The sequence below is a fragment of the Trichoderma virens genome, assembly GCF_000170995.1.
Source record: "Trichoderma virens Gv29-8 chromosome Unknown TRIVIscaffold_6, whole genome shotgun sequence".
In the NCBI taxonomy this organism is placed as follows: Eukaryota; Fungi; Ascomycota; class Sordariomycetes; order Hypocreales; family Hypocreaceae; genus Trichoderma; species Trichoderma virens.
In genome coordinates, this window is record NW_014013743.1 from 2,707,030 (window position 1) to 2,727,938 (window position 20,909).

Sequence of the window (20,909 nt, forward strand, 5' to 3'; positions counted from 1 at the left end):
TGGCAATGCAATAGAGCTGACGAAATAGATAATCATCTCGATCCCAAGTCCGACCACCTTTTCCCCTAATACCAGGCCCTAACGCCATCATGGCTCCAATCCGGCTCGCAATCATCGGCTTGTCAGGCACAAACCTCAGCAGCTGGGCCAGCGTAGCCCATCTGCCTTACCTCCTCTCTCCCCGTGGCAAGGCCCAATACAAGATTGTCGCCATCTGTAATTCAAGCATCGAGTCCGCGCGTTTAGCAATTGAGACATTCCATCTGCCCTCCGACACCCGTCCGTATGGCAGTCCTCATGACCTGGCTCAAGATGCCAACGTCGACTTCGTGGTGTGCAGCACCCGTGTTGACAAGCATTACGAGTCCATCAAACCCAGTATCGCCGCCGGCAAGGCGGCCTTTGTGGAATGGCCTCTAGCGTCAAACATTTCGCAGGTGCGCGAGCTGGCTGAACTGGCTAAGGAAAAGAGAATCAAGTCTTTAGTTGGCCTGCAAGGGTGCGTCACCGCTCCTGGCGTTGCGGTTCGAGAACTTTTGGAGCAGGGCCTCATCGGCAAGGTTCTCAGCTCCGAGGTGAAGGCAAGGGGAGGCACAGGTGATCGTGACGCAGTGCCCGAGTCTTTGAGATACTTTACTCAGTTGGAAATGGGAGGGAACGCCATCACGGTTGGCTTCGGTCACTGTAGGTTTCTATCGCTCCAAGTTATATGCTCCTTGATCCTGACGCCTCCCAGTATGGGACCTCCTGCAATTTGTTCTCGGGGACACTCAGGACATTCGCAGCCGACTGCAGCTACAGAGGCCTAAAGTCGGGCTCCTCTCCTCGACAACAAGCACGGTCGTTGATACCATCAAGTCAGACGTGCCAGACCTTGCTTCTGTGACCGCCTCGTTGAAAGGTGCCAAATACATCCAAGATGGTGCCTCTCTCTTCGTCAACTTTCGCCGTGGTCAGCCATTCCCCGGCGAGCCTCATCTGACATGGAGCATTCACGGAGAAAGAGGGGAGATCAATTTTACGGCCGACGGTGGCACAACGCCGCGCACAATGGCTTCAAGACCCATCAACATTGTATTACACGACTTTGCTGCCAACCAAGTTCAGGAGGTTGGTTGGAGCTGGGAATCTTGGTGTCAGGAACTCCCGACTGCGGCCAGGGGTGTTGCCATGCTGTATGAAGCCTACGCTCGTGGGGACAAGACCGCCTATTCCGACTTTGACCATGCTTTGAAGCGTCATGAACAATTAGAAGAAATCTTGGCTGAAAGACGATGAATGATACGTCCTGGCAACTTGACACCAAACTACTGTAGACATTTGGGGCCATGTCGTGCCCGTATTAAGCTTGAAACTGATATATACGGCATAGTACTCCTTCTGACTTATATGTTTATATGGATTAACCAGAGTGCTACATTGTATAGCTCGTCGAATTGTCTATTATATGCATGCAAACCCTGAATCTCTCAAGCCAGAAGCTCACGGCCATTCCGCTGGCTATTGCTAGTACTTCTTGATTTACGTTGGGTGCCAAAGAAGTTGGTCGGCATGACCTGGTGACAATTATCTTGACTTCTTGCCGCTCGAAGCTGACATATTTCCTGTTTTCGACAGTCTGAGTCACAAGATTGCACGTTCCACCTGCGAGTACGACGTGCCCAGTAGGCATCAAACGCAGTTGCGTTCGACTCCAGCAAGGTGGTAACATTATGCCAGAACGCAGGGGTCAGTTCAGACTTTGGGGAGTGGTCTAGAGGCGGATTTACAAAGGATCCATACTCTTCCCGGGCCGAAAAGCTTCTGGTCCAGACCGGCCTAATATTGAATCCCTCTTGATCCATATCAGCACTGTACGTTTCGGCATCCAGAATACCGAACGTGATCGGGTCGACAGTGTATATCCGGAACGCTGGCATACCAGAGAGGGGCGACATTGATGGCGCAATGTAAGAAATTGATACAGCATTTTCTGCCGTCTGCGCTTGGTAGTCTGAATAACTAATCTCAAATTGATCCAAATGGGTGTGTCCTGCGGCTCAGATCAGTATGGAATCCTTCGAATAGACTGCCAACATACACAGTGAACCCGGAGAGTGAATTACCAAAGAACATTGCAGCGATGGTTGATTGGTAACGATTGATGACCTGGTCAAAATAGTTGGACGCATCATGGAAAGCATCCGAGCTGCCCATGGGCATATGGCCGATTATGTAGACACGATCTCCGTTTCTTTCCGCCGAATCCAACTCCTCGATGAGCCATTGCAACTGATTGTCCGGATCAGGGCCATCCATCACTTGATACATCCAAAAGTTCATAGTATAATAAAGATTCGTATTGATGGAGATGATGCGCAAGTTGGACATAGGATGCTTGACCGAGTATCTCCCATAGGTCTTGATGTCAGAAGTCGTCCCCTCCAGGCGCGGCCATGCTTCCAATACGAGATTGAATAGCCACTCGAGGCTTTTACCCAATCGCAATGGGGGGAGCGCATTGGCCGGCGACATTTCGTGGTTGCCGAGCGTACTGTAGACTCTCCCCATGCCGGCTTTATTCATCGCGCTGTATGTGCTCCGGATTTCCATTTCATTACGACCTATGGATGTATTCCAGATGGCATGGTCCACAATATCGCCCGTGAAGATAGAGAAGTCAGGCGAGAGTTCCTGAATAGCTTGATACATGCTCTCTTCAAGACTGGGCGGGGAACCGCAGTTGTGCTCACCAAAAGGACCAGCTGGTGCATCATTATGGCCGGGCTCATCAGCAAGGGTGTAGTTTCTATCCAAGAACCACAGCGCCGCCCAAGTCAGAAAGATGTTTGCCGGTGGAGTGGCTCTCCAATGACATACCTGCAACACATTGGCTTTGAACAATTCGCATTTGATCCGGTGGCATAAAGCAGGTCAACATGGATGTCTGAAAAATGGGCAATCCGTAGTGGTACGGGTTTCTCCATCATCGAGGCCACCTCCACCATTGGGGACACTTTTGAAGCGAGAGGTACATGGCATTGACCGTTGGGGGGGAAGCTCAAATTATATGGCATTACGTGAGGATACTCGCAGGCCCCCATGAGAGCGTTGCAGAGGAGGACCGCCGCCCTTGAGCTTGGCTCGATTTTCCGCAGAGTATCTGCGAGAACAGGCCCTTGTAAGGTAATGACACCCAGACAAAAATCCCCATCATTGTTCTGTATGTGTGATTCAACGCAGTCAGCATGAAGCATACGTCCAAGGTCCGGGGTGCAGGTTAATTACCAATGATCCCCCGCACGTTTGCTGGAGCATTTTCACAAAGGCTTCGTCTCCTATAAAGGCGATGGTTTGCAGGTATGACAAGGTAGACTAAAACAATGCAGCTGTTAGCACGGTATCCTGCAACTTGCATGAGATTGATACCGTACCTGGCAGTCTTCGCAAGCGTTCAGTGTGCCATTACCATGCTGAGTGATACCGGCAGCTTCGCCTAGAATCAGGCAAGCAAATAGGCAAATCAGATCAAAGAGCTTCATTCGGGCAGTTCAAAGGTGCTGAGGAACTAGATAAGAATGATGGGGATGGGAAACCGCAGTCAAGAGATGATCAAAGCCGGTATTCACGCCAAGTGTGTCGACAATTATGCGTGGCTCCAGTCGAGATTATAACTCGTTTCCTTTGAGAATTTGAGATCAAGAGTAACTTGTGGCGCTCGGTGGTTCGGAGTTCCGCAGTTAAAGATCAATAGGCTGCAGTTGTTAAAGCAGAATAGGTACGTCAGTACAACGTGTATACTCACGAGGCTCCGAGAGCGACCAACGCCTTTTCCATGCCTTCACGCATGCTGTGATATATCTTTTCAAGGCTCGGAGCCGAAATACGACGACCCACTTCCCGCCAGTGTGTGCCCAACCTCGTTCATGTCCGGCAAAGCTGTATACGTGTATCTACACTATTGGTATTGAAGATATCACAATATCCGTGGGCCATTTCCTCATTACGGTGTATTGCCCCCCTTCCCCCTTCCCCCTTCCCCCCAACTGACGAGCAGCTTGAGTCCTTTTCGGACTTTACTATCTATTATCGTTACTATAAGAGCTACGTCGTAACAAAACATCTTTAAAGACAACGACCATAATTAAATTAAAAACCTATGTTATCTATGGCAACTAGAATAAAAATTACTAATAGGTATATAAAATAACGCTTATTGTGTTGTTTTTTCTTTCCAGACGTTAATCGCAAAGTTGACCGATTTGTGTGACCCAGGCCGGCGAGAGTTCCCAGTTGGTAATAGAGTGACTTGGTAGGGATCCTGATCCGTGAAGCTCAACGACTGGGCAGCGCGTGGGGAAAGCCCATTGGAAACTCGTTGTTGTTGTTGAGCGATGCTGTGCCGGATTCGCGACTATCCACGTGCTTGGGAGGCAATAAAACAACACCAGCGTAGAGAAAGAGGGTTGCGGCAACGAACTCCATCGCGTATTGCAAGAATGCACTGATCACCACGCCAGTTACCCCTCTGTTGAATGGACTGTCGCTGGTTACGAATGTTGTTGCAATCCCGTAGGCAACCCGCACCGCCAGAAACGGGATGCTGATGATTGCAACGAGGAGGAGTCGGCTGTAGCGTGCAGCATGATGCATATAGCGGGATAAGATGGCACATATCGCTACCTGGACAACAAACGTTGCCGCCACGATAATGGTAGAGGCTTCGTTGAGGTCTGTTCTTCCCATGCCCATGCCCACAGCGTATAGGATAAAAGCAGCATACTGAGCTAGTTGCAAGAATGTCCATACTCTCTGATGAATTGGTTTGAAACTGAGCATCGATTCGCTAGAGATCAGTCAGCACACGAAAGAGTCATATGAATACCCGGTTGAGGCTGCGCCTGCACTTACAAACGGTCGATGAGTTCCAGCATTCCCAGCAGCAGCGTCATTACTCCGACAGACGAAACCACATCAGCGGCCGTACTTATGCCCGCCTCGTGATTAATTTCACTGGTAATCCGTAGCGCAGATCCAACCACACGCACAAGGCACAGCAGGACGAGGTAAAGCCAGCCGAGTTGCTTGCCGAAACCATGGCATCGGCAGACCCACGCCGCAACAAATAAAGCGGGAAAGAAATAAATGATAACGACAATACACAAGGCCTCCTGTGAGGTGACGGCCATGATGGAGATAGGAAACGAATGGCCGAACTGTACTGAGACAAGATAAGCCGAGGAATTGGCTTTCGAGAAATATTGCAACAGAAAGCCTTTAGCAAATTCCAACCACTCGTTTAATAGTTGCAGTTAACGCGTTTAGTATAAGATACAAGGACTGGAGTCAGGCACAGAGTCTCGGCACCGAGGTCGCTGACAATTCTGGAATACTTTCGGAGGCTCAGCGCCTTCTACCGAGCTTCTTGACAGAGCGGGTCTCCATCCCCACGTATGTTTCACGCAGTCAGTATTTAGGCATATCTTCAAAATTAACGGGTTTAGTCAACAATTAATTTAACAAACACGGCCTCGATCATGGAAAGAGATGACCAGGGAGGAAGTCCCGACTCGCCCTACCAACGGTGCTTCCAAGGCCTTTTGGTGTTGACAAACGAGCTAGGATCATGTCTTTATTATTATTTTGTAGACATTATTGAATCAACTAGTTATGTTTGATCAATCTAAAAGCTTTAGTGACTGCTGAAAGAACTTCACTCATTGACAAAACATGTTGTTGCTGTTGAAGGACCTATGATTCCACCAATGCGTCCCAGACCTTGATTTCTCCCCTATGTGGCCCCAGATCAATCATTTAAATGTTCCCAGGATATTGCTGATCCAAAAAGAGCTCCCAATCCAACTTCGTGTTCCATCTGTAGAGGGGCGGGCCAGATATCTGTACTACAGAGTAAGGCGCTGTCAGCAGAGATATTACAGTAACCATCGAGACCAGTCGAGGGGTCCTGATCAAATTCGCTGCGAATATTGGGAGAATTAGATGTAGTGGCCTAGTCAATTGCGCATTAGTCACTGAAATTGTCACAACCAGAGTGTATTCATATAAACACCTACCCCGTCCACTTCAGTGTCGCCATGAAGTGTAGTATCCGCTCTTGGTGAGGAGTTCGGAGAATTTTCATCATCTCGCACGACCAATGAAGCGTTGGTTCTCATGTTGTCATCCGGCTGGCTTGAAAACTCCTCCGCGTATTGTCTTGCTATATTCCCGAAGCGAGAGAGATAGCTCCCGGGCAATACCCCGCCAGACACGTGCTCGAGGAGACTGAAATGGCCAGACACAATGTCGAGCAAAATCAGGTTTTGCCGTGTGTCTGGATGAGCAGGGTTGTGAATTACAAAATCGAAGAGTATGAAGAGAGCAGACAGGGGCATGATTGCCAGTATGCTATTTCATGACGTTAACATGTGGTCCAGGTCGAATATTCGGAACCAGAGAAGACTGACAAGACGGGTGTATATGGCTCCACATCAATGAAGCGAGTCAGTTCTACCACTGTTCTCGCCGCTCTAAGCAGGGTACGGAGGCTATCGTCCGTTGTCTGTCTGTCTGAGCTGAGGTGAAGCTTCATTCGCTCAAGAGCGATGACAAGGTGGAAGTAATAGAAATGCGTTCGTATGGCAATCTCTCTTATGCCCAGATCGGCCAGGACAGATCTCTGTAGAGACTCATGAGGTCTGTAGGCAGGAGGAATGGATTGCCGCCAGTCATCCAATAGTTTCTGGATATTACTGACAGCGGGAAGCAAGGATTCGGCAGATTGAGCGGATGCCGTCACCGAAAAAAACGAATCATAGGTGATGGAAAATATCCGACTGATGCGGATCGAGGCTACGAACCAGTTGTAGCCATTTACAACGGATTCTGGAGCCGGTGGAATCTGACACCCGATATCAAGATCGACGATGCCCTGAAATGTCAATTTCTATGGTGACATGTTTAGGCATCAAGTTTGACTTACGGAACTACTTCTTGCTTGAAAGTTGTATTGCTTTTCCATGTGGTAAACCACCCAGAATGCCCGGTAGCAAACAGCAGAGTTGGCGCCGCTTAGGGAAGATTTATGATATCTAAGTGCGAGAACGGTACGGCTAGCTTCTGCTAATAAAAAATTGTCAATCTGTAAGGAGCACGCGTTCATGGCAAAGATGGCCTGGCGGGAAGTTAGAGACCATGGCGACAATTCTTAAGATTAGATGTAATAGACTGGCCCACCATTGCAATAAGAGCCTAGACAGTATTTGTTAGCAGGTGAAACAACACCAGGCAAGTAGCAGGCTGACCTGAAGTTTAGACAACGAGTCTCGGCTAATGATGATGCGAGCCACGCAATTAAGGGATGTTTGGAAAAGCCTCCACGCTTTGCCAACGCCGGGCTGAAATGAGCCGCATCCATGATACTGGCATCCCAGAGCCATTACGGCATGAAAGAGAGCGCAGAATGTAGAATCAGTTTTCAGAATGTCAATGAGATGTGGATCATTGACCTTTGCTTCAAATTCTGCCCGATCTAGAAATGGAAAGACTGGATAAACAGCCTTAAAGTAGCCTGAAACTCTGTAAGTCTCAGATGTGAGTTGGCAGGACAGATAAACCGACTGTTGACATAATTCTTGACCTCAGCTGAGGGAAGGGGCTCCACATTCTGGGGTCGCGTAAGATCCACGGGGAATGCATCGCTATGAGAGCTAGCCAGCAAACGCATTTTGATGGCATCGTCAATTTGATAGATAAGATGTCGTATCTCAGTACTCCCCAGCTTTTCCACCAGTGAATTGATCTTTTGATCAGAGAAAAAGGCAAGCCCAGAACTTGGCACTGGGGAGATACAATCAGTTGATCAATCTTGAACTTGGCCACCACAAGGGGACGTACCACGCCTATCATCGACCTATCGTGTCGTCAATCGTCTTGTTCCGAGGGCGATGCTAATCTACATGTACATACCCTGAGGATAGAAAACTCATCATAGAGAGGTGCGCTTTCTGACGGATCTTGGAGCAAACGGTCGATGAATGCATTCATCAACGGTGGAGGGGCGTCCAACTTGACTGCTTGAGATAGTACATGAACCAAACTTCATGTGACTAGAACCTAGAGAACATACCCGCTACTCTTAAAGATCTTGCCTTCACATTGCTAAACAAGCAGGCCTTATTCCGCTTCTATGACAAGATGGATCAGTCATTAGTGGGATGAAATGCTGAGCCACACAGCCTTACAACGCAGTTGGTGCACACTGCTGGTGCTCCTGGAGACACAGCCGACACTATGAACGCAATGAGCAGACTGTTACAACCCGTTATGCCCAGCCGCAGAATTCCGAGTGCCGGATTGAGGGTGGATGGACACACCGACGCATCGGACTTTACGATTGCGGCATTCGTCGCACGTCTTGCTTATCCGAGTTGCCGGCATAATGGTCACTCGAAAGGAAAATCCAGATCTCAATACCGAGCACAAGTGTCTGGCAGTCCCTTCAATCTCACCGAAGGGGGCTTGTAAAGAAGAGCTTCAATATTGCGAACCGCCGAAACCCTCCTGGAGGGCTAGTTGCCCCTTTCTTGGGTTCGGCTCCGAATCGAGCTTACTAAGCACTGGTGAACTCGGGCCTCGGTGTTTTGGCAGCCAATCTCTTGCGATCGACCTGTCACATGAAATGGAGTGTTTGTCTCTTCTTTGTGTATAATGGGTGAAGTAGGCAGATGGGAAAGAAGTGTAATCGTGTCAAAGATAATTTCCTATTCCTATCACGGCCATATCCAGCACCGATGCCACCTAAACAAAGAATTCATAGTTTGCTGATAGTGATGACAAAAAGAATGTTCAATATTTATGAGAACAAAGCCTCTCGGAAAGAAAAGACACGATGTTTCTATACTACAACGAGAACAAAGTAACATTGAAACTTGCATGTGTTAAGAAAAGATCAGAGAGAGAAAAAGAAAAACAGGAAAAATTCTGCTATATAAGTTGTCTATTTCAAGTTCATCTTTCAGACTTGTGCCCTGCAATACTTCTGTAAACGCCACATTTTGCTCCGCCAAAGAATTGCTTAGAGACCAAACTGTCGTCAATCGCAACTCTGGCTTCCAACCCAAAACTACTTGACCGATCAATAACCATTTAGTGATTTAAGGGGAATGAAAGACATTCGGCGAATCCCCGAAACCTCGGTTTACGCTAATGCAAGTGACTGACAATACCTCCACACTATGGTTCCACTCTCGTGAACCCTTTGCTGACCTGATTCTAGCAACAAACCCCCAAAACACTACGTATATCAGTCAGGGGAATTTCATATGGTATTCATGTTCTGCAAGAGTTAAAGAACTAGTGAAATAATCATTCAGTGGTGATATTTGCATGAGCAGGACGAGCAAATTATAAGAAAAATTATTAGTTGGATAAGATCCAAAAAATAATGGGTTTCCTTTTCTCTTCTTTCTTTTCTTTCCCAGTCGATCACAGGCGGTAACTCGGTCAAGATCCTATACAAAAGCCCATCTTGACAACACCATCCCGTCATCTATGCGGCAGTGCCAGGTCCTCTTCAATGTCTCGAACGCGCGGATGCTGTCCAGACTCTGCTAATGAATAGCCCGGCAAGTAAAGAGCAGGCTCACCGCGTTTTGCGCGCCAGTAGTTGGTCGATCGAAGCAAGCTACAACTATCCTGAACTACCCATGGCCACTTCTGTGCAAACGCCTCGGTCACTTCCCAGCCTTCCGGATCCCAGGGATCCCCCCATACAAGGACGCCCCCATGCCCAGTACTCACAGATTGAAACCCGCGCATGTCGCCACAAAGCTGCGCGGCATCGTAGGTAGACTCATCTTGACGCATCAGATTGTCACGAAGTTCAGCCACCGGCAAGACGTCAATCCAAGGATGGTGGGGGACCTCGCGCTGGAGAGCCGTGGGCCTAAGACTGGCTGGCAGGGTGTTGAACACGGGCTCGGCGACATCCACTGCAGTGAAGTGAGACCGCGCGCTGGGTGACATGCGCGAAGTCGTGTACCCGAGGATCTGGGCGTTAACCACCAGAGCCCGCGAGGTATTAAACTGAACTAGGCTCGGGAGTGTTTCTGTATCTAGGCACCCCCGCAGGTAGCGCTGCAATATCCAAGATGAAAACTGATGGATCAACTGCCGCGTCTCCTCAGAATCCGGTTGACAGGCGGTAAAGAAGCTTAGGTTGCGTGGGAAACAAGGCGGGAGGTTGTGCCAGAGTTTGTGTTGATTACAGGTAACAATCTGCAAATTGATGAGTGAAGTTTGTGGATGATGCTCTCTTGTGGCTGGTTCCGGATAAGGCAGAGATCTGGCCTTTCTTCGTTGACCTTGTATATGTCAGCGAGAGAAATCTCAGTGGTTACTACTAAGAAGAAAACAAACGTCTAGCTCTTTGATTCATCCGATCTTGCAGTCTTTTCCGCTCCTTGGGATCAGTGATGCCGGTCCAATCGTCTCCATCTCTAGCTCGCAACTGCTGCGGCATGAGCTGGAGTGGAATTTGCTCAGCTGACATGATGTTCAAGAAGATTGTGATTTGGTTATCTCTTTGGATCTAGCAGTCTTGCTTATTCCTCCAGCATGAGACTCATAAAGAATCGTGGAGTTTGGAATCGGCAAAAATGGTGAGGGAGACAGCAAAGTCGTGAGAGGAGATTACTAATACAACTCTCGAACGATGCCACCCCATGCCCATTCCGGCAATTACCTATTAAAGGCAAATGAAGGCGAATGAAGGCAAATAAAACAACATGAATCTCATCTCACTGAACTTCACAATGTCTGTCTCACTCAGAAAGACTGTAGTGAATGAAATATGCTTATCTAATCTATCTATGATTGTGAGATTGACTCGGAATTATATCATGCATGGTTTTTCCGAAAACGGGAGTTGGTGATACTGCCATGCGACATTCTGACGTCAAATCTTCGGCGTTCAAGGTTCAGTCATATCTGCATCATCACAGGCCTGCCAAGAACTCAATTATATGCAAGGGGCAACTATAATTTTTTTTTATGTAACGAGCAATGCTTCAACCAAATTGGAAAAAGAAGACAAAACAAAGATGGAATCTTGAATAATTGTACTGTTCAACTTGGTTCTTGTTGAAGTGCTCAACCACTAGTGATGATGAAAACGTCGGGTGTTTAGCTATTGATTAGGTACAGGTAGTTACTCATCCTTGCCAGGGCACTGTACCGCCTGTAATACAGAACCGTTTGCGGGCGATTGGCCACCTGCAGCCCCTGTAACGATGCGCTGTAAGGTTCATGTTTGGAGCAAAAGCTCCACAGCCCGCGTCATCGATGATGCGACGATGTTGCAGGGCGTTTCAAAATGTTGTTTATAAGAACTTGGAGGCAGCGCCTTTTCTGTCATGAACAATTATCCAAATTCTATTTCTCTTATCAAACTATTACACCAGGCATCTTCAGCCCAAATTCTATACTCCACGATACTTCTTTTTAATACACTCATCACGCCATGTATCTGCAGAAAATCACCGCCGCCGGCCTCGCTCTAGCTAGCGTCGCATCATGTACGCAAAAGATCCCATCTTGTTCCCTCTGTCTCCTTTTCCCTCAACCCTCAACAAAGCTTAATATTGCTGAATATCTACATGAATATTGCCACGATCTAACGCATGGTTCCAATTCATTTTAGCTGGGGACACCGTCGCCAAAGGCCACGTACTCGACTTCGCCGTGGAGAAGTGCATCGACAGCGACGGAAACATTCGCTGCACCAAGCCGTTTGGCGTCAAGGAGGGCTCGTGCTACAGATTCGAGTGGTCTACAAACGGGGCGCTTGCTCACACGACGGTCGAGGTTAAAGATGCCGGCAGCGGAGAGATTGTGTACTATCGGGATACCGACGGCGAGTGGAAGCCCGAGAAGAACGAGCTGGTGTATCTGGACTTTAAGCCCAAGATTTGGGGACAGGGCAACGAGACTGTGGATTACGAGGTCAAGAAGTGTGATGATGAGGATGAGCTGTAGTCTGGATCATCTCAATTACCCAGGGTATCTTTGTCGTGGTAATAATATGCTGCATCGATGTTGAGTCTTGAGCACATTCGTAGCCAGTATACATATACAGAACACGATATCTCGTCCACCGATGAACGTCATGTTGGTCGTCCGACTTGGAGGTTTCATCAAAGACACCCCAAAGAGTCTCTATACAAACAACCCGCCCAGAGGAAACAAATCCCCGCAGAGATCATCTCTGTTTCAGGGTGCAACGCTATTGTTTCATCCAAACCTTCCTTGGCGGGTCATCTTTTTCGGTTTGTTGGGTGCAATCTATCCTTTACCGTCTTCCTTTGAATGGCCCCAATATATGTAGTTTGGTGTGGGTAACGGGATCGATCCGGCCCACTAGCTCATCGTAATCAGCCTATCGTCTACTTGATACTCTCTTGAATAGGTATCTGTGAAGGAAGAATCGATGAGTAAAAGTACCTCGACATTGAGCTTTTTACCATCCTCATCGTCTGGTTACGTCACCACCTGCTCCATAGGGCTGAGATTCATCGAGATCCGAGATCCGACGGCGCCACGCGATGACTAAGACTGGACAACATCTCAGCATCTTCTTCACATCACATGAACAACCAGACACCTCATCATTGGCCGGCCAAACCAAAAATGTTATTTCAAACTACCAAACACCAAACTATCAAACATCAAAAGAACAAACATCAAACGAACAAACACCAAACTATTGCAATCTGTCTCGAGACTTGTGCCAAACAACCCAGTAGCTACCAGTAGCTACTATACCCAATAACCATTTCCCATACTCAGTACATGCAAAATGAATGTGTAGACATCAAGAACCCTTTCCACCATCATTTCCCTTCAAACCTGCTGCTCCCTCTCAATAAGCCCGCGAATAAACATGCGAGGCCATTGAAGTGCCCTGCAATCCTCTGATTCTCTCAGGATTATGTCCGACGCCCCAATGTAGCTGCAGACAAAGGCGTCCCACATCCGCCGCTGGATCGGCAGTCGCTGATTCGGTTTTGGAATATGTTGGCTCGCACTCGCTGCCGAGACAGCCAGTTCCAGGCCAACGTCATCCATCTCAATGTGGTGAGCTTGTTCCAAATTGTCCACCTCGAGCTTGGTGCGAGCGAATGCCGGCCAATTGACGTTCTGTGTCGCTCCCGGACTGGCCCAAGAGGTGACCAGATAAAATTTGACGCCACAAGCATCTATCTCAACAGCCCAATGTAGAAGTGCTAGGGTCACAGCCACTCTCCGAGCCAACGGCTCAACATCCAGCTGCATCTCAATCATCTGGTTGAGATACATCTTGTCGTTGCGGTAGGAAAAGTGCTTGGCGCCCATGCCTCTCGTCGAGCCGAGATAAATCAATACCGAGCAATGCCTCTGGTCTGTCGTGCTTCCACTAGATTCACCCGTATATGGATGTGCTGGGGCACACGGAATGCCCTGGGGGAGCGGCGGAATTGCCCCTGGCACATTATCCCTCGTGGGCCAAGAGCGCTCCCTCATAAACCTGCACCTGCTTTCCATAACTTCGATGGCAGAAGCCATCTCGTATCTGCAACGACCAGGAGGTTGTGAGACAGAGACAGCTGAAAAGTCCCACATCCCAAATGTCACCTCAGTGAACAGAGAATTTTGGTAATCATCCCAGTCTGGAGTATAAATGATGCCCGGTAGCTCATACAGTGTCACTAGTGCAGTCTGCTGTTGGCTGCTTGAGCTGGTGTTGGAAGGAGGCGTCGTAGTTGATGCTTCGTTATATCCTGGATGAGGCCGTAGAGTAAGCCTGAGTATGGGGTATAAGTCATCTGTCGTGTTCCCTTGGTGCGGAGGGGCCGCCTCGAGGAATGAATGAACTTTAAATGCTAGAGGAATGTAATGCAAATCTCCAGGGCTGTCATGCACTTCAGCTCTGTCATGATGGCCTGGGCCGCAAAGGCCCTGGAGTATCCCTCGAAGATTCATTAGGAGCTTGTGTGTACCATTGTGATAACGGATCAAAGTTGAGAGTGGGATGAGAAGATGCAAGTTAATCAAGGGGAGTTGACCGCTTATTTATAGACAGAGAGCCCTCTGTGCCTTTATGCAGGTCCGGATATCGGACATCGGCTCGGTAAGAGGTTAAACTCAAGTTAAATAATGCCTCTGCTCTCCACTCTCTGAATCGTGTGCATGAGGTAATAGTTTATGCGCTATTGAATGGGGCAGAGGAAGTAGATTGATGTTCGGCAAGCTATGCACCGGACCAACGTCTTGGGATGGCTCTCAAACCCGCAAAGCAGACGACACTGGGCCATGTGCTGCAGATAATATGACGACAGAACGACTGGCAGACCCCCAACGGCCAACCATTACCTAGGTATGATAACACTCTGAAGAAAGATAGAAGCATTATCGGAGACACCAGGAACTGATACATTGGTAGCATACCTCGCAGAACGGCTATAGTCATCGGCCGATTTCGTGCTCTTGGCACACTACATCGAAGAAATGCCCCATCGAGATAACGTTATGGCCTGTGGTTAAGTTTAAGCACATGCCAATTTTCCTTGAAAGTAGTGAGATGGTGGCTCCCCAAAATATTCGACGCAGTGTGAGCCAATCTAATGGTTGGGCAGTTCTCCTCCCGGTGTCGGACTGGCCGTCAGTGATTATGAGGGACCAGACATTCATGCGGTTATCCACCAAGCACGCGAAGAACGTAGCTGTCGGATGAAATTCAACATGCATGTATCCAGGTAGGATCGATTCCAAGGTCAACACATCAGTCAGGCACCTTTATGTGTGTATGAGCAGAGATGGCCCAGATCCCTCACCTACAGAGTCGCATAACTCCCATTGAAGCAAATAGCTTGATAATCACAGCCTATGCTGTAATAGTTCCTATTCGTTTCTGAGATGACGTCAAATCTGTGGCATTAGCTCTGGCATAGCAGCAAATCTTATTTCATGGGGCAGAGCCTTAGTTGTTGCCATTAGCTCAATTCTCTATCGAGTGGTTGTAAATGGGCCGGACTCTCATAGGGCGCTTTTGAGGCAGAAGTATTGTTGTGATTGGCCGGAAACTATGCAACTACGGCACTCAACACATTTTACGCCTTGATATGAGGGCACGATGGTCGCGTATCGTGATCCCATCGAGCATAGGCGGCGTCATTCGTGTTGGAAGAGGGCCACAAAAGTATGTGAATTTGTTGAGCAACTTGGGCACATTTGCCAGAACGTATGGTTCGAGTGGAGAGATGTGGTACTTTGCAAATGAGGCATCGTGACCATAGCAGCAGAGGTTCTGATTCTGCTACGCTGCAAGAAAGACACCAGGGGGTGGGTGTTGAAGCGCAGATGCTAAGAAGACCAGTCCCCCTCCCAACATGGCGCTGGCCGAGAACTGCTTCGAGAGTAAGCTATTTGGCCGGCAGACAAGTGGTATCGTCGGCTTCCCCGATTCAGATGAATCAGCACGGCCACGATTCGGACTCGAGGAGCATCTCCCGTTGGTGTGTCGTCATATCCACAAGCGGTGTTTGCCTTGTTTGCGGCGAGTGTCTCTGGCGGGCTGCAACTGACGTCGTTTGTTAGCACCAGAGAAAATTAGGGCAGTCGGGATTTACTTTCCATCGCTAGAAGTGCTTTGAAGACAAAGCGCGAGCCGAAGACGACAGTTGGCCAACGAAGATGTCGGACGAAAAAATTGCGTGTTGCGGGAGTGCGAAGGCGGTCAGAGGTCAGAATCGTGAATCACAGCAAAGCGGCTGGAAGCTTCCATGTTGCTGATACCATCGCTACACTACACCATACTTTAGTTTTTTCTAGGTACCTAGGTAACTAACTATGAAATTTGTTAATTTTTAATAGGTAGTAATAGCGGTTCATATTAATTGCACAGAAAATATGATGACAGTCATATAACGGACATAATAACAACTTAAATATATAATTTCCATTATATACTGAGACCAGCTTGTAAGAAATCTACGCAAAATATATATTAATATGAATATGTGTTTAAAAGACACGTGAAGATAATAAATGAATAGTTAGCTACTTAATGAATATTTTACGTTTTGCAGCCTTGTGTGCCACCAGTCCGGCAGAATTTCTGTCCTGGGCGGTCTGACACCTTCCTTTGCCGTTTGCCAATCGATCTGCTACACCAGTCCAGCTCTTCCATCGATGCCTTCATCTTCACCTTTGCGTTTTTCAGCCAACTTTATCGCCTCCATCTTCCAACTAGATCACATCAATCCGACTCTTTTGTTCAATGGCCATTGCACCAATCATCTTCCTGCTACTTTGTTTAGGGGGGAGACGTCTGCCCTGTTGATCCCTTTGGCGGCACCAATTCTCCCCCGATCTCGCCAACACCGGCCGTGATTCCATGGCTCAATCCTCTGAGCCAGCGGTAATTAATTTCATGCTGCTCTTTTGCTTTTCGACGCGATGAATCTTTGGCACAACTGCAAGCTGATGATCGCCACCCATGCAGAGAACCTCCACCACATATATCCCTCACTACTGTTAAGCTCGCATCGTTCGTTCAACAGCGACTACCATGATGTGAAGCTTGAGAGAAGATGCTTGGAAACAAAGGAGCGGAGAATTCTGGTCAAAGCAGTATCGAGTCCCTCTTGTTTGAACACTCCCTCTACAGCATTTGCTGACCAAAGCGCGTTCAGCATCTACCCCGCGAGCTACAAAGAATGCGACTCTTGTGTTGAAAGAACAGTCTCTCCTGTAACCGAGCCATGCTCCCGAACAATACGAATGAGAAGCACCGCACACAGCGGCCGACGATGAGCTCCAGAGTGACATTTCATCCGGCATGTCGAGAGCGGGGGATCCTCTTTTGCAGTCACGCAACAGTAATATTTCAGTCTGCCCTTGGGACAATCTCAATAATTTGAGGCCACTAATGATGACTACTATGACCATCCTCATTACAACCATCACTACCCTATTTCAGGATCACAGGCAGTCCCCATCGATGCCGTATCGCCGTATAACCACATTTGTTTCTTCTATATTTCTCGGAGGGAGAGCACACCCATAAGCGACAAAAAACCCCAATGGTTTGCCTCTGTGTTTCGGAGAGCCCTCCTTGGCAAGTTTCCACGTCTAACTACGGCGATACTCTATAGATAGACACCAGGTTCCATATACGCTCGACGACCAACTTTACACATTTTCCGCGACCTCGATACAACACGCAAAATTAAGCACAGAAATCTCACCGGCAATTCCAAGCATGTTGAAAAGGGAAACTGAAGGAATGAAAAACAAACCAATCACCTTCTCGCCCACCCACACCCAGTTACCGACCCAACGATGTTTCATCAATATGTGTGTTGCAGTTGTTCCAGCCCCCAAATTTCCCATGACCCAGCCCTGAATGCAGGTACAGCCCTATTTGGACAAGCATGGGTCACCACCCCTGCGTGCTCACATTGACCTGACAGCCTCCCACTATATTAGGCGATGTTTCAAAACGGATAACTTCAAATCAAAATGTGCAGATATGATGCTGTATGAGGCGTCACTTGACTCGGCGTTTAGTTGGGCCTAAAAGACCGGCTTGGCTTCTAACGTTTACTCAAACGCCCTTTGCCGCAGTGGAAAATAATCATTGCGCCCTTGTTCAAGCACGGTCCTCGAACCCCTGGACAATCACCGGACAGGGCGAGCAGGGCAGACAGGGTGAACAACACCGCCTATGCCTCCAGAGATTTGAACAACCGCTGAGGAGCGACGGCTTGATCACTCCGAGGTCAAAGCACGAGACAAACCCAGCCACGGACCTCTCCGAGACGTCAAAACTCACGGACCCTGTCAAAATATGCTTCTGGAACCACGGACCAAAGCGGATGAACCGAGGCGGGGACCCAGTTTATTCATTTCGCCGGCGCCGAGGATGCAAAAGACGTCAGCACAATTAGTGATCGAAGGGGTATTCACCGGTACGGCACAAGGATGTAAAGCAATGGCTTAAGCCGCGATTCTCAAACAACATGGTATCGTAATTGCATTTGCGCCCGTCTAGCAAAGTACTCGTAGAATGAACTCGATCCTCTCACGCAAGAGCAAATATCAAGCAAAAACAAGCAGCAAGTGGAAGCAATTCAGAGAAAACACAAATCCCAACTAAAGCCGAAAATTAATCAAAAAACAACCCCCAAGGTAAAATAATTCTCAACGAAAAACAAATGCCAATCAAAAATGAAACCTCGAGCAAAAATGAAACCTCGAACAAAAGAGTTTTGTCAAACAGCTTCTGTTGGAAACCTGCGGTCGGCGGATCCGCCAAAATATGAAGCTTTCGAGTCGATCGGACAAGGTCGGGATTAGAGCCCAAGTAACGCTCGGATTTAAAACTACTCGCACATCAGTACCGAGAGGAATGGATTTGACACAGGCGCAGAGCTGCTACTCACCTCCAGTTGAGATTGGCCTTGACTACGCATTTAATGCCCTCGATGTACTTTCGGACTTGGATATCAGCCTCCTCTCCCCAGCTCGGGACACTGGCCTCAGCCCTGTCCCAGCGCTGGTAGCGGTTTTCAAGGAGTCTGCCTACTTTATCAAATGCCTGTTGTGCCGACATTCCATTGAGTCGACAGACTGTGACCATGTTGTGCGGTACGCCTTCTTCCTGCACGAGAGTAAGCATCGTCATATGAAAGGGTGAGAAAGGAGATTGGATGCTGACTTGTTCTTTACGATAGGACAGGATATCGTTTGATCTGCGCATGATTTGGTGAGACAAGGAAAACTAGACATGTATAATTCATTAGGCAGAAGCTTACATGGCTACCATGTCCATACCGAGATTCTCCAGCTCCTGGATGACTGGGTGATCAAAAACCTCGTCTGGCACCCGCAAGCAATGCGCGTATTCGATAAGGTGGTATAGGGGTTTACAGCCGGCGGACTGTCGGCGGATCATGGCGATATCTTCGAGCGTGGGGCGCTTTCCAGAGAACTGATTTTCGATATGTACCAGTGCGCCTCGGCAGTATCCTTGCATCGCGAGGGCAAATCTCTTTCGGATGCCTTGGTCAAGCTGTTAATACGTGATGTTGTCCAGGGTAGTGGTGAGGATCGTACCGATGGGTGTTTTCTAATCGCATAGCCTGTTAGCAGAGGTGATTGGGAAGCAGATTCCATCTGGCCTGGGACTAACATACAATGGCCATTCTTTTGACAACAGTGTCGTGGAATTTTACAATCCGCAGGCGGTCTTCGACGCCAATGTCCTTCCCAGAGGAGTTATCCAGCATGGGCATCATCAGGCTTTCCATGACGCGCTGAGATTCTACCGGTCGATCGCGGAGGTGTCCATTGTCAAACACTGGAGCGGTTTTGAGCAGGTGCAGGCAGTATAGAGGTGAGACACATAAGCTTACTGTCATCGTATGGAAAGACCTGTTGAAGTTCACCAAGCCCGTCAGCGGGATTCACGTAGAGATGAATTGTTTGGCTCATCATGACTCTTGCTTACCCAGTTTCCCCAGTCACATAATGTTCGAAACCTCGATCGAGAAGCAAGCGGAGCGGCAATGGCACAGAAATATGAGAAATCACATTTGTTGATCTTCTTCTTCATTTTCGGACCAAAATCACAAAAGCTTCGATGACAGTCAGCACGTGAGTTACGACAAAAGAGATAGAAAGAAAGATAGGTGCTGAATTCACCTGCCCAGTGCTTCTTCCGACTCCACTTTGACAGTTTCATATTGAGGATTCACTTGTGGTGTCTCCTTGAGGAATGTCTGGAATAGGTCAGGTAGGAGGATAGTGATATATTCGGGTTCCACTGTTTTGATATTTGACATGGTGATAGATTTCGCTTGTGCAATTCACTACGGTAGACGAGGACCGTCCACAACGCCTTGACATATGGTCTATATATGTGGGATCATAGCATATTGTCCGTTCCGGCACTACAGTGAATCAATCATGCGCCTGAATCAACACGACCGAAGCTAGAGGAGTACGGACCACCGCGCCACAAGGGCCAGTTTTTTTATTTTTTTAATGCGCATTAACTCGGATGGTTACTCAATAGTGAATTAGCCCAGGATGAAAAAATGGGCAAATATCAGATGAGGTGGTATGAATGCCTATACGCTGCTACAGTGGTGTTACGGGATGGATCAGGTATCTCGAAGCCGATGTCACGTCTTGGACCTTACTAGAGGGTATTCCGGGAACAAGCTTGAAAAGTGCTATTGTTCACGTCCAGTTGTGGCGGTAAACTTCGGCCAAGATCAGGCCAGAATGCACGGTGAAGGTCTACGCGTGAATTTTTTTTTCCCTCCTTCTTCATGTTGGTTGGTCGAGTTCAGGGAGCTCCTTGGTTCCAGAAATTTGACACCTGGTGACATGTGAGCATTTCCTTCGGAGACATGGCTGTCTCAGTTGACTTTGAATGGCCTCATGACTTTGCAATTTATATCAGGTAAAGACCTTGTTTCAATTTGGATGGTGACTGCATCTCAGGTGAGAGAAGGGAATGAAGAAGATGTTGGTTGTTGTTGGGCGGATGAAACGTGAGATCGGGTGACGCTAAGAAGATGGGACGGAACCGGCGTTGTCCGCAGAAGCACCGGCAATACGATGCAACGGTATTGTGACGGTGAGCGATTGGTAATGCGATCATGGCCGACGTTGTTGGTCGCAGCATGAGATGGTGGCGAAAGGGGGAATCGAATTGTTGGTTTGTCAACAATGTCGTGCATGAATGGCATTTATGCAAACGGTCATTCTATATGCACTGAAGAATTGGTTTATGCGCTTACATCTTCAGCATGTTGGCAGTGGTTGGCTCCGTCGAGCGAGGTAAGATTTTGCATAGTCTAGTGATGGAGCGTGTATTTGAT

General features: G+C 48.2%; 8 protein-coding genes across 8 annotated transcripts; 2 read left to right on the forward strand and 6 right to left on the reverse strand.

Annotated features, from left to right (window-relative positions):
• Positions 1-89: 89 nt before the first annotated feature.
• On the forward strand, positions 90-1,278 carry TRIVIDRAFT_53874 (uncharacterized protein; the record flags this gene model as incomplete). Its single annotated transcript, XM_014101653.1, has 2 exons — positions 90-684; positions 737-1,278. 2 exons carry the CDS (start codon positions 90-92, stop codon positions 1,276-1,278), a joined length of 1,137 nt encoding a protein of 378 aa, XP_013957128.1.
• Positions 1,279-1,469: 191 nt separating this feature from the next.
• TRIVIDRAFT_222181 (uncharacterized protein) lies at positions 1,470-3,521 on the reverse strand (the record flags this gene model as incomplete). The annotated part of the gene is made up of 5 exons (XM_014101654.1): positions 1,470-2,032; positions 2,106-2,788; positions 2,860-3,200; positions 3,268-3,354; positions 3,414-3,521. 5 exons carry the CDS (start codon positions 3,519-3,521, stop codon positions 1,470-1,472), a joined length of 1,782 nt encoding a protein of 593 aa, XP_013957129.1.
• A 793-nt stretch (positions 3,522-4,314) lies between these two features.
• On the reverse strand, positions 4,315-5,168 carry TRIVIDRAFT_60258 (uncharacterized protein; the record flags this gene model as incomplete). The annotated part of the gene is made up of 2 exons (XM_014101655.1): positions 4,315-4,825; positions 4,891-5,168. The coding sequence occupies 2 exons, from the start codon at positions 5,166-5,168 to the stop codon at positions 4,315-4,317; spliced, it is 789 nt and encodes a 262-aa protein (XP_013957130.1).
• Positions 5,169-6,179: 1,011 nt separating this feature from the next.
• TRIVIDRAFT_4969 (uncharacterized protein) lies at positions 6,180-7,526 on the reverse strand (the record flags this gene model as incomplete). Its single annotated transcript, XM_014100853.1, has 5 exons — positions 6,180-6,387; positions 6,447-6,910; positions 6,962-7,153; positions 7,216-7,230; positions 7,284-7,526. Coding segments are annotated over 5 exons (1,122 nt in total), but the record flags the coding sequence as incomplete, so codon positions are not given.
• Positions 7,527-9,525: 1,999 nt separating this feature from the next.
• On the reverse strand, positions 9,526-10,531 carry TRIVIDRAFT_222184 (uncharacterized protein; the record flags this gene model as incomplete). The annotated part of the gene is made up of 2 exons (XM_014101656.1): positions 9,526-10,343; positions 10,399-10,531. 2 exons carry the CDS (start codon positions 10,529-10,531, stop codon positions 9,526-9,528), a joined length of 951 nt encoding a protein of 316 aa, XP_013957131.1.
• Positions 10,532-11,500: 969 nt separating this feature from the next.
• Positions 11,501-12,015, forward strand: TRIVIDRAFT_60255 (uncharacterized protein; the record flags this gene model as incomplete). The annotated part of the gene is made up of 2 exons (XM_014101657.1): positions 11,501-11,555; positions 11,681-12,015. The coding sequence occupies 2 exons, from the start codon at positions 11,501-11,503 to the stop codon at positions 12,013-12,015; spliced, it is 390 nt and encodes a 129-aa protein (XP_013957132.1).
• Positions 12,016-12,879: 864 nt separating this feature from the next.
• Positions 12,880-13,998, reverse strand: TRIVIDRAFT_60254 (uncharacterized protein; the record flags this gene model as incomplete). The annotated part of the gene is made up of 1 exon (XM_014101658.1): positions 12,880-13,998. One exon carries the CDS (start codon positions 13,996-13,998, stop codon positions 12,880-12,882), a length of 1,119 nt encoding a protein of 372 aa, XP_013957133.1.
• A 4,459-nt stretch (positions 13,999-18,457) lies between these two features.
• Positions 18,458-19,862, reverse strand: TRIVIDRAFT_222187 (uncharacterized protein; the record flags this gene model as incomplete). The annotated part of the gene is made up of 8 exons (XM_014101659.1): positions 18,458-18,679; positions 18,737-18,770; positions 18,834-19,080; positions 19,135-19,147; positions 19,215-19,378; positions 19,434-19,452; positions 19,529-19,655; positions 19,723-19,862. The coding sequence occupies 8 exons, from the start codon at positions 19,860-19,862 to the stop codon at positions 18,458-18,460; spliced, it is 966 nt and encodes a 321-aa protein (XP_013957134.1).
• Between the last annotated feature and the right edge of the window lie 1,047 nt (positions 19,863-20,909).